Source organism: Lynx canadensis, chromosome F1 (assembly GCF_007474595.2).
Source record: "Lynx canadensis isolate LIC74 chromosome F1, mLynCan4.pri.v2, whole genome shotgun sequence".
Lineage (NCBI taxonomy): Eukaryota > Metazoa > Chordata > Mammalia > Carnivora > Felidae > Lynx > Lynx canadensis.
Genome location: NC_044319.2, coordinates 3,768,012 through 3,781,299, shown reverse-complemented (window position 1 = coordinate 3,781,299; position 13,288 = coordinate 3,768,012). Strand labels below are relative to the sequence as shown.

Sequence of the window (13,288 nt, the reverse complement as noted above, 5' to 3'; positions counted from 1 at the left end):
AAGCATGGCAATGGAGCACATATATTTTGTCTCCCCAGCCCAAGTAAGCATCAGGTTTTTAACTCCCAAAGTGGATTAGAAGAGCCATCAACGAATGAGGAGTTTAACGTCCTTTCTACAAGTCAGAAACCGGGGGTAAGACAGGCTGCAGAAACAGGGCAGCGGAGGCCGCCTCAAAGGGCAGTTACCTTCCGAGTCTTTTCTGAGAAGGCAGCCACCTGCCAGGGAGAACTCCAGCTGGGACCCGGCAGCACAGAAGGGAAATGTCAGGCACAGAAGGGGATTGAAAGTAGCCAAAAAAGAGAGACTTACCCAAAAGTCTTATACCAAACAGTGTCAAAATACCTCCTTGCTACTGGAATGACTGTGAGGAAGCAGAGGAGGGTCAGAGTCGAGAATCTAGCTGCATCTGACGCTCCTGTTTCTGATGCAGGGATCAGAACTTCTACTGGGTCTTCCCGCCCCACACTCACCCTCCTACGACGGCCGCCTCCGCAGCCACTCATTCTTCAAGTGGCGTAAAGGCTGTGAGCCCTTATTACAGAGGAGGAAATGATACCTCGGCGCACTTCAAGGCTCTGCGGTAAGTGGTATTTTTAAAACAATTTATGGAGCACTAATTTACAATAAAATGTACCAATTTCAAGAGTGTAGCTTGATGAGTTCTGACATATACACACGTCCTTGTAACAACACCAAAGTTAAGACAGAGACTGTCATTACCCCCCAAAGTTCCTCTGTCTCCCTTTCCATCCGAGCCCTCCAACCCGGGTAAGCGGTGACCTGGTCGCCATCATTATACACGCGCTGTGCCAACTCCAGAACAGCACTACGTCCTTCAGTCTGGCTTTATTCCCTCCGTGCAATGTTTCTGAGATTCACTCATGTTGCCTCAGGTAGCAGTAGTTGGTTCTTTCTTACGGCTAGTTGTGTGTATGTGCAGTGTGTGTGTGTGTGTGTGTGTGTGTGTGTGTGTGTGTGTGCGTGTGCACGCACGTATGTGTGCATGTGTATGTGTGTGCATGTTCCACCTAGGAGCAAAGCTGCAGGTTTATGTGGTGAGTGTACACTTAACATTTTTAGAAACTACCAAACTTTCCCAAAGCAGTTCTATATTTACACTCCCACCAGCGGAGTATGAGATATCCACAACCCGGTCTGCACTCGGTGTAGTCAGCATTCTGCATTTTAGTCTATTGGGTATGTAAAGATATCCCAATGGGGTTTTAATTTTCATTTTTCTGATGACTAATGATGTTGAGTATTCTTTGCTGTATATCTTACTGAAGTTCAAACCCATTCAAATCAAACCCATTTTACTGTGCTATCTTACTAAGTTGCATTTTCTTTTTTTTACTGTTTATTTATTTATTTGAGAGAAAGAAAGAGTGCACATGGGTGGGAGAGAGGGGCAGCAAGAGAGGGAGAGAAAGAATCCCAAGCAGGCTCCACACTCACTACGGAGCCCCACATGGGCTCAAATTTACAAACCATGAGATCATGACCTAAGCCAAAGTCAAGAGTCGGACACTTTTTTTCTTTTTTTAACATTTCTTTACTTTTGAGAGACAGAGCATGAGCAGGGGACACAGACAGAGGGAGACAGAATCTGAAATAGGCTCTAGGCTCCAGGCTCCGAGCTGTCAGCACAGAGCACAACGTGGGGCTCGAACCAATCAACCGCGAGATCGTGACCTGAGCCGAAATTGGACACTTAACCAACTGAGCCACCCAGGCGCCCCAAGTGGTGAACATTTTAAATAAGTTATGGACACAACTCCTTAGCCAATTCCTAGAAAAGCAAAGAGCTCAGCAGGGGGTGTGCCTATAACATGCAAACTAACCAATCCAGAGCCCTACCTTGGCTCTCTGCTAAAGTCCTAGAGTAACTAGACCCAAGTACCAGGCAACTAGAGACCATGCCTATAATCCAAAACCCTCAGGAATTATACAAACTAGGCAGTCCTAACTGGTTTGGCCTGCTCTGCTTTGCCTTTCCCACAGAAAGCCTAATAAAGGCTCCAGCCTCAGCTTCCCCCTGCTCCCACCTTCCCTCTGACTACTGTGAGGGTTCTGCATGTGGCCCTGTATGGCAATCCATGCCTCCTGTTCTAGGGCCTAGGAGTATAAGAAACTTTGTTTTCCTGAGCTTCTGCTTTCCATCTTGTGACTGCACCTGACTATCACATGAAAGAAAACAGAACAGCGTCTATTTCTTCTGGACTCTATTCATTGCTCTATACATCAATCCTAATGCTAGTACTATATTCTCTTCATAACTGTGGCTTTAGATTACATCTCCAAGTCAGGTGGTCTAAATCCTCCAACTTTGCTCTCCTTTTACATAAAGACTCAGTTTAAGTGTTCTGCATTTCCATATAATTTCAGTCAGATTATCAATCTGTGAGTCTTTGAAACTTCACTGAATATGAATCTATACAGTGGTATTTTCAAAATCACTTATTATAAGTGCTTATGGATTTTGAACCTTTAGAATCAATTAATAGATAAGACTTAACTTTGTGTCCCAGAACAGAATATAAGTATTAGTCTTGACAAAAGTGAAGGTATAGGTGGCAAGTTATTGGACACAGAATGATAAGAGACAGAGGGATGAGTGGGAATACTAATATCTTCACCTTTAAAAGTAGGGAATCGAGAGATACTATCTATACAGTAAATCCCCCTTACCCAGGGGGGATCATTAGAAGACTCCAGCGGATGCCTGAAACTGTGGATGGCACCAAACCCTCTATCTGTGACTAACAGGCAGGTAGTGTAGACAATGTGAACCCGCTGGACAAAGAGATGATTCACGTCCCACGTGGGACGGAGTGAAACAGCTGGGACAGCGTGAGATTTCACCACACCACTCAGAACAGTATGCAGTTTAAAACTGATGACCTGTTTACCTCTGGAAGTTTCCATTTAGTATTTCTGAGCTGCGGCTGAAATATAGAAAGGGAAACCACAGATAAGGGGACACTACTATACTTGACTAAACATAAATAAAGGCTTGCCCATATTGTTTAAAGTTATAAATGCAAGAAGGGGAAATTGAGCCTAACAGATTATAACAGTTAATCCCAAACCAACATGGCCGAAGCAGATTTTCCCCACCTGAGTCTCTTATACAGTCTTCCCCATGTCATAAATGGGGTCATCATCTCACCAGTTACTAAAGCCAAAAACCAAGGAGTCTTTCTTGATTCTTCTCTCCCTCTCTATCCTATATTCATTCCCCTTCTATTTTTTTCAGCCCCTCCTCTGAGCGCCACACAAGCATACCAGCTGCCTATTCAACATCTCCACGTGTGTTCAACAGGCACAAACTCAAAACCTGTAGGCTAGACTTCTCTCCGAACCAGCTCTTCCCTCAGATTTCCATAAGTCACAAAACGGCACCACCATTCATCCGAAGTTGTTCAGGCTGGAAACTTAGAAGTCACCTGTTACTATTCTTTCTGCCTCACTTCTGACATCGAACCTATTGGCAAACTTTCACCTACACCTTCAAAATATGTCTCAAATCCAATCATTACCACCTCACTGCTACCACTCTACTTGAAGCCATCCAAGCTTTTGACTAGATCAGTGCCTTGCATATACTGAGTTCTCAATTTGAATGAATGAATGAATGAATGACTGCATGCATGAGCAAATTCAGTCAGTGCTTCCTTCAAAAGATACCCCAAATCTGACTGATTCTCTTTGCTGCCATTACTACAGTCCTAGCCACCATCATACGGTGACCAGACTACTATAATAACCTACTGACAGTTTTTCCATTCTCTACCTTTACCCTATAACCTATCCCCACAGCAGTCAGAAAGTTTCCTTTAAAATCTCAGTCACACCATAAATATTGATCCTCCTTCCCCCCCTTAGAACCCTACAGTAGCAGCCCATCACATACAGAACAAAATGTGTATTTTTTAACCATAGCATATAAAGGCCTTATCATAACCTGGAACCTCTCATCTCTCCAGTCTTATCTCCTACAACTCTCTGTGTCGCCTCCTCTGGTCCAACCTCTGGTCTTCTTGTCCTTCCCTGAACACAGCATATTCATTCCTGCTTTTACATTTGATGTGCATCCAGGCTGAAACTCTCTCCTAATCTTGGCATGTCCTGATTACTTCTTTCAGGACTTGACTCAAATGCCACTCCTGACAGGTTTTAGATCGACAGATGGAGAGACAGATTATAGATCGGTAGGCAGACAAAATAGACAGATCTCCTTATAAACTGTATAGATATCTCGATATCTCTCTCTCTCTCTCTCTCTCTCTCAAAAGCCATTTGATGTATAGATATGTTTACATTATATGTATATATGTATGTGTACACACATACACACACACAAAACAGTCTCCCAATCACTCTCATTTTCTCTTACCTTCTTTATTTTATAATATAAAGATAATATTATATATTGCTTTATTAACTTATTATACGTCTCACCTGGAAAATGTAAGCTTCACTGGGCAAGGGCTTTCTGTGTCTTTTTTAATACTATTGTACCAGAGCCGAGAAAAGTCCTGGTGTTGAGGCCTGGGTGGCTCAGTCAGTTAAGCATCTGACTCTTGATTTCGGTTCAGGTCATAATCTCACAGTTCGTGGGACAGAGCACATCAGGCTCTGTGCTGATAGCACAGAACCTGCCTGGGAGTCTCTCTCTTCCTCTCTCTGCCTCTCCCCCACTCATACCTGCGCTCACTCGCTCTCTCTCCCCCTTCAAAATAAATAAACATCAAAGAGAGAAAGACAAAGACAGACAGACAGATAGATAGATAGATAGATAGATAGGAAGTAAGGAAGGAAAAGAAGAAAAGAAAAGAAAAGAAAAGAAAAGAGAAAAGAGGAGAGAAGGAAGGAAGGAAGGAAGGAAGGAAGGAAGGAAGGAAGGAAGGAAGGAAGGAAGGAAGGAAAGTCCTGATGTTGGGGTCCCAGAGGCTCAGTCAGTTAAGCATCTGACTCTTGATTTTGGCTCAGGTCATGATCTCTTGGTTCCTGAAATCAAGCCCTGTGTCAGGCTCTGAGCTGACAAGAGCCTGCTTGGGATCATCTCTCTCCCTCTCTCTCTGCCCCTCCTCCATTCACACTCACATTCGCACGCTCTCACTCTCTCTCTCTCTCAAAATAAACAAATATAGGAGGAAGGAAGGAAGGAAGGAAGGAAGGAAGGAAGGAAGGAAGGAAGGAAGGAAGGAAGGAAGGAAGGAAGATGGACTGACTCTGGTGTTGACACTAATATTTGCTAAGTAAATCAACAGATAAAACCATAATCAAGTCCTTCAAATCTTAACTCACTAGCCTCACATCCAGCTGCTTTTCTTTTCTGTATTTTTTTAAGATTTAATTTTTTTAGAGCAGTTTCAGGCTCACAGCAAAACTGAGAGAACAGTACAGAGGCTGCCCATTCACTTCCTACCACCGCACATATTATCAACATCCTCACCAGATGGCGCATTTTTTACAACTGATGAACCTACAGTGACACATCATTATCACTCAAAGTCCATAGTGAACATTCAAGTTCACACTTGATGTTGTACATTCTATGGGTTTGGACAGACGCAAAGTCTATCCACCATTATCCAACTCCTTTTTATTCCTCTAACATGAGAAGTTTGTTCCTCCTTCAGTTCCTTTACATCTGCTGTTCCTTTTATGTAAAAAAAAAAATCTGTTCTAGATCTTTCCATGGCTGGCTACTTTTGTTGTCAATTAGACCCCAGGTCAAATGTCACCTCTACAGGAAGTCCTTCTGTAATTACCTATTCAAAGGGGAGCTCGGATTCACCCAAATCATATTCACTCATCTAATTGTGGGTATTTGGTATTCTCGTCTCCTCGCTCTATAATATGAACTTTATGAAAGCCAGGATCATGTTTACTTGTCACTGCTAATTGCCCACCACCCCAACACCCAGAATGACTAGCTAGTAGCTACTCAATAAGTATCTACTGGATAAACTTTGGATGAATGGAAGGTTCTCAGACAATTATGTAAGAAGAGGGAGAGGAAGTAGGTGCTGATGTAGGTGAGCTAAATTCCCTCACCTACCAGAGCAGGAGGTGAATCAATAATGCCTACATAGATGGCTCAAGAAGTATTTCCCCATCTCACTTATATGTAGAATCTAAAAAGAACCAAACTCAGATACAGAGAACAGATAGGTGGTTGCCAGAGGTAGGGACTGCAGGGTAACGGAAATGAGTGCAAGTGGTCAAAATGTACAAACATGTAATACATACGATGATGACTATAGCTAATAATTACTGTATTGTATATTTAAAACTTGATAAGATGGTAAATCTTAAAAGTTCTCATCACAATAAAAAAGATTATAATTATGTATGATGATAGGTGTGAACTAAACTTATTGTGATGTTCACTTCACAATAGACACATAGATCACCTCATTACATTGTACACCTACAACTTAACACAATGTTATACGTCAACTGTATCACAACTAAAAAAGTAAAGAGATATTACTATGGACAGATTAAAGATAACGTAATGTTTTAAAATCTAATTTGAACCAACAAGTATCACTTATGAATGTATTCATTCATTCGCTCGACCACTTACACTCCGTGTACAGCAGAGTACAATGCAGGGAGCACCCCCACCCCACAGTGAACCTGGCCTTCTAACTGCAGAAACAGGCAATTAAACCAATAATTAAGATAATTTCTGTGTGAAAAAAGAGAGACACAAACTGGTCTCGGGAGTTTAGGAAAGAAGGGAGTGACATTTAACCTGGGTCATAAAGGATAAGTACTAGGAGTTCAGCAGATAGGGGGCAGGTCTGGGTCCAAGCCCAAGGACTCATATAGCCGAAGGCCCAGAAGTAAAAGTGTAGCAAAGTCCACAAAGTTGAATTTCATCCTGAGGAAGCGGCCAGGGCTTTCTGCTGCTGGGTGACAGATCATGCTTATGCTCTGAAATAAAACAGTCACTCTGGCTCCGGGGTAGAAAACAGAAAAAGAGCTGGCAGGAGCACAGAGGCTGCAATCAACTTAGGAGGGAGCTAACAGTGACATGCACACAAGTGGTGGTAGAGAAGCTAGAGAGAAGCGAGCCAAGTTAGATCTTCAGGTGGTAAAATCAGCAGGACAAGGTGATTAACTGGGCATGGGGCCAAGAAAGGATATGAGCCAAAGACCCTGAATGCTCAGCCTGCTGGGTGCTTGGTGAAATTACTCACTGAGGCTAGAAAAGCAGGTTTGGGCGAAGAAAGTGCACTCAGGTCCGGCTATAGGGCATTTGAGATATGGGTGCACCATCAAAGTAGACATACCCCGTAAGGTATGGGGCTGGTGGTTGAAGCTAGAGATGGGAGTTTCAAGGAAGATTAATATACAGATGCCGACTGACACTGCGGAAGGGGATGGGATCACCCAGCAAGTCAACGAAAAGTGAGCAAAGACCAGCTTAGGGCCCCAGACATTTGTAGATGTCAAAAACTTAAATAAGAACAAATAATTTCAACCTTTATAGAGTTTTCTCTTTTTATTTACAATTAGATATGAAGCCAACTTCTCTAGAACACTCAGTGCACGTCCTATCAGTCTGAAGCCTGGCACAGAACTATTTGTGAAATAAACTAAGGGCTTGGCTTTCTTATTACCAGTAGTGAGTGTAATATTCTAGACTCCAACTTATTAAATCACCCTGTTAAGGGGCGCCTGGGTGGCTCAGTCAGTTAAGCATCTGACTTTGGTGCAAGTCATGATTTCATGGTTCACAGGTTCGAGCCTTATGTCAGTCTCTGTGCTGACGGCTCGGAGCCTGGAGCCTGCTTCATGGATTCTGTGTCTCCCTCTCTCTCCGCCCCTCCCCTGCTCATACTCTGTCTCTCTCCCTCTCTCTCAAAAATAAGTAAAACATTTAAAAAAAATTTTTAAATCACCCTGTTAAATGTTGACTAACGGGAGATTCATCAAAAATGAATCAAATCATGCTGTAACTAAGCATAAAATGTAAACCCACAAATAAGATTAACATTTTTAAACAGGTCTATAATTATTAACATAAAATAGAGCCTCTCTCTGCTAATATAGTACTTTTAAAAGTATATAAACTGCAGTCTGATACAGTATCCCTGCTTATTTTATTCAGCAATTATTTCAATTAGAAATGTATATCTATGAATCAAATTAAATCCAGCAGAGGTAAAATAATAATTGGTGAATTTACTTGAAATTGGTTTAGTTTTTAACAATATTACAAATTTTGAGCATGCTTTTTTAAAAGAAAACTTAGCCCGCTCGTCCTCTTTGACCTGAAAATCCTCTGTGACGTTCTGGTTATGACAATATAGAAATAAGACTGGTTCCCACAGATAAGCCCTCTATTGCATCATATGGCACATCATAATACGGCAGATGCAGAGGAATACAAGGCCCCTGATGACAAGATACTCTGGCCAGGATCAGAAACAGTCCTGAACACAGCAGTCAATGCATATGTGTGTATGTACACTATAGACAAAGTGCAGACTGACAGCTTAGTGTGTATCCTCCACTCACAAAACAAACATACAGAGATTACCTCTGGAAGATGGAAGTAGGAATGGGGAAGGAAGTTGGAGGAAACCTCCACTCTTGTTACTTCACTTTTCGGTTGAAAGATGAAATGTGAAAATCAATGACACTGAAAGCATCCTTATGGGCACCAGGGACATGAGACCTTAGAATGCCTCAATAGCTTCTCTCAGACAACTCGTGGGCGCCATGGCCCCACACATCAAATGCTAAGCTAATGAAGCAAAGTTATGTCCCTCCAGGGTAAATACATTATAGATTTTATGCTACAAATTCACATCCTCTATATCAATTTCCATTCCGAGGGCGTCTGCCTCCTGTTCATTACTGTTCCTAGTTCAGTTTGTCAGTTTAATTTTGTGCTGCTTTGTAGGAATCCACAATAATTACATTTAATTCTGTACCTGAAGGGTGAGCTAAACAGAGCAGTTTAAATGCATATGTTCCAGCCTATCTTTGACTCCCACCCACCTGTGCACACACCCCATCCCCCACACACATACAAGCACATGCACTAGCTGGCTTATATATGATATCTTTCACCTCACTAGCTCTTTTCCCATTACTTTCGACAGTACATCTGACGATGACATTATTATTGATGCTACAGTAAACAGCTAATATATGTGGTAAAAGTACATGCACTATAATGAATCAAAATGACATACCCACCCACCAAACTCCCTCTACTCATTCTAATCAGATAATGGATTTTTTTCTTTGAGTGTACTACAAAAGGAGGAAGTAGCATTGGAGAGGAAAAAAAAATTCATAAAAACAGGGGGAAATAAAAGTAAATGTTTAGGTCATTGAGATCAGAAAGGAAGTTCATCAGAAGATTTGTGTCAAGTAACGTGTAGTCCGTCAGTTCTATATAGAGTATAGTCTTCTTAACTTAAAGTTTCCTGAAACGTAGCTCAGTTTCACATGAGTAAGCTAGATAACATCACTACAACACAGTCTATCTAAAATTTATCTTGTAGAAAAAAAGCACAGCCCTGTTTCATGTTTTTGGTTTTTGTTATTATTATTGCTAACGATCTTACATAAATCTGGTAGCTTTCTAACTGTGACAGAATTTTTGCTTTACAAATGAAGTGAAAATAATCCAACTGGTTTTTACATTCCCTATTTCTATTAAGGAAGTTTTACTTCTAACCTTCTATTTTTATATTTTTTGTTTTGTGTTCCTTGACGATAGAGCGCAACAAAAGCCAGGAAAAAATGTGAATACGATAGGAAATAGAAAACTATATCTAATCAGAATGATAGAACAAAAATTCCTGAGATAAGCATGGCTTAGATGTCAAAAAGGAAAAGAGGAACTCTGGGTGTGTGTGTGTGTGTGTGTGCGTGTGTGTGTCCACTCACGTGTGTGCGTGCGCGCACACACACACACACACACACCCCTACCTCAAAATAAGAAACAAAAAGGATGAGTGGAAGGTTGAGAGCAAGGGACTCAGACACAAAACCTCCAATTAGACTTTTTATTATGATGCAATTCATTACAGCATAATTACATTTCTTATGAAATGATTAATCATAAGGTTAGAAGAAAAGGTTATGTTGAATGTTAATTATACATCCTGTAAAGAATTTCAAAGCCGTTAACGGCAGTATTCTCATAGACTGTCAGTTGCCGTAAATTAAACTCTAGGAAGGCAATTTGGCAATATCTTTAAAAATCCAAAATCGTATATCCTTTTACTAATCGATACAACTGGGAAGAATTTATCCTACAACTAATTGGTGGAAGTGAGCAGAAATGTTCACAAAAAGATGCTTGGTCCACTACTGGCAACACCAAATATCGAAAATAATGTAAGCATTCCTTACTGAGGAAATTATGACCATGGTGCATTCATGTAAGGGAATCAATGGGATGGTACCGAAAGTTCCTCTAGACAGATGATAAAACAAAAAGGAGAATGAAGGCACACAAGAGTCACCCATATCTGTTTTTTTTAACAAAGAATATAAATATATGAATGTGCTTGCGTGAGAAAATGCAGCGAAGCACACAAGAAACTTAACAGTGATTATCTCTGGGCACTGGGATTGAGATCAGGAGGACAAGGAGATAGGAGTGAACATTTTGTGTGTGATGTATGTGTACTATGTATTTAGTGTATACAGAGAGATATCATATATATTATTTTTTACCATACACAACTATTAATTTTTAAATTGAAGGGAAATAAGTTAAAATAAATCAAAGATTGTAAAGAAACAGAAACAGGCCAACAGGCACCACAGAGCACAATTTTAAGAGCAGAGAACTGAAGGGGCGCACTGGGTGGTTGGATGTTGAGCATCCAACTTCAGCTCAGGTCATGAACTCCCGGTTCATGAGTTCCAGCCCCAGGTCAGGCTCTGTGCTGACAGCTCAGACTCTGGAGCCTGCTTCAGATCTGTGTCTCTCTCTGTGTTCCTCCCCCGCCCCTCTCTCTCTCTCTCTCTCAAAAATAAATTAAGATTTTTTTGTAAAAATTATTAAAAAAAAAAAAAGGGCAGAGAACTTAAGGTATCATTTACATACAGCGGAGCATTCTTACCTGGCACTTGGCACTGCAGTATTTGGCAACTCGGCATTGAGAGCATCGCATCAGTTTTTCCTTCCTGTTTAAAAAAAAAAAAATTCCCATTAGGAAATGAGTGACACCGATAGGTTCTGCTCACCCCATTTGTATGGTCCCTTAAGACTGAGATTTTCACACTGATGGGCATCATCTTTCATCCTCAATGTGAGATACGGACATAGTAATAACTCTTTTTTAAAATAGTGGTGAAATGTATATAATATAAAATTTACACGTTAAACATTTTTACGTGTATAGTTCAGTGTGTTAAAAAGATAATTCAAGGGGTGCCTGGGTGGCTCAGTCGGTTAAGTGCCTGACTTCTGCTCAGGTCATGATCTCCAGGTTCGCAAGATCAAGCCCCACCTGGGCTGACAGCCCAGTTCATATCCTCTGCTCCCCTCTCTCTCTGCCCCTCCCCCACCTGCTCTCTCTCTCTCTCTCTCTCTCTCTCTCTCTTTTTCTCTCAAATAAACAAACATTAAAAAAAAAAAAAAGATAATTTGAGGCACAAAATGGAGTCACTTATGCTTACCACCATACCATGTTTGAGACTTAACTATAGTTTTGACTCCCCCAAAAGTGGATTCTTAAAGCAGTCTATCAGAGATTACTAGTTAAGTAATCCGCTTGATAGACCGCTGCTCTCCCCTGATGAAAGTGATCTTGCAGTAACCAACTCATTTTTTCACCTTGTAACTGCTCTCTTCTGCCCACAGAAGTCTTTCATTTTGTACAGCATCTCAGGGCTGCTTCTGTCTGCTACATTGGATCCCACCCAATTCATGAACTTCTGAATAAAGCCAATTAAGATATTTAAAGTTTACTCAGTTGAATTTTGTGTTTTAGCAAATGGCATTAAGTATATTCATTTGATGTGCAACCATCACCACCACTAATGTCCTTTTCAATAAAAAAAAAAAATCTGTTAAAATCAGAGATTCCCACTGAAACCGGAAGTTTTACTTCACAGAGATTTTAATCTCTCCAAATGAAATTGAGAATTCAGTCCCCGTAACTACTTGGAATGGAAGTATCCTATACTCTTCAAATATAAAAAAAATGTATACGTCTTAACCTATCATATAGTTTAATTATGAATATCCTCCTCTGGAAAATGATTTTAAAATTCCATTAAATCCAGTTACTACTTTAGACATGCTGAATTGAGATGCTCCAAAGTTACATCTCCCCCAAATCACCTGCATAAGAAAAAAGCAAAGATGAAGAAAAGGTTGAATTATAAAATAAAAAATAAATGAACCTGATGATAAAATTAATAGTGACAAATAAAAGGCAGGAAGGATTGTGGATACTTTCAGGGCAGCCAAGAGCATTAAAAAGTCAAACTGTAATTTTAGTATCAATGACAAAACAAAAACAAATCCTTCCAAGCACTTCTAATGGGCCTGGTACTATTCAAAGATTTTTACATCTATAGTTTATACTTAATTTCAAATAGTCCTATAAGTAAACAGTCTTATTATGACTACTTTGGGGATACACCAATACATTTTTCAAAAGATAAAAAAAACACAGTGCAAACTAAGAAGACACACCATACAGTGCATGGCAGGTGATACTGAAAGGGTAAAAACAAAATCCTAAAGAGAATCAGAACCTAAATACACCAGGTACTTATCTCTGGGACAGCAAGGGTCAGACATGGAGCATAAAACAAGGGCAGAGGTTAAAATCTAAATAAAGGGAAGCCAAAATGCCTGCCATCCCCAAGTACAGAATTGTGGCTGTCACATATCAACATCCCAGGCAACAATGCAAAGCCCAGCAACCTGGCCTTCAAGCTCTTACTATGACTATCACCCTGGACTACTGCTCTTGGGTAAAACTGGATAAAACCAAAATCTACCCATAAGCTGTTAAGAGACACACATCAAATAAAAGGACCCACAAAGGAGGATGAAATGGATATGCCAAGCAAATATTAACTAAAGGAAAAGCCTATGTAATTACACCAATTTCAGGGGGGGAAAAGCACTTTACAGTTAAAGATCTTGTTAGAGATAAATAAGGTAAATACTCAATGATAAGAGACTCCAGTCACCAGGTGTTAGGTACCTAGTGACAAATGTACCCAGTCTCAAAATATATGAAGTACAAGAAACAGATCTGAGGGAAAAATGACC

The 13,288-nt window shown here is 40.6% G+C and overlaps 1 protein-coding gene across 1 annotated transcript in view; it reads right to left on the bottom strand.

Moving 5' to 3' along the window:
* SMYD3 (SET and MYND domain containing 3) overlaps positions 1-13,288 on the bottom strand; it is a 645,009-nt gene that overhangs the window by 490,109 nt on the left and 141,612 nt on the right. The window contains exon 2 of the mRNA XM_030301800.1: positions 11,118-11,181. Within this exon, the coding sequence (XP_030157660.1) occupies positions 11,118-11,181 (64 nt within the window). The remainder of the gene's footprint in view (positions 1-11,117; positions 11,182-13,288) is intronic.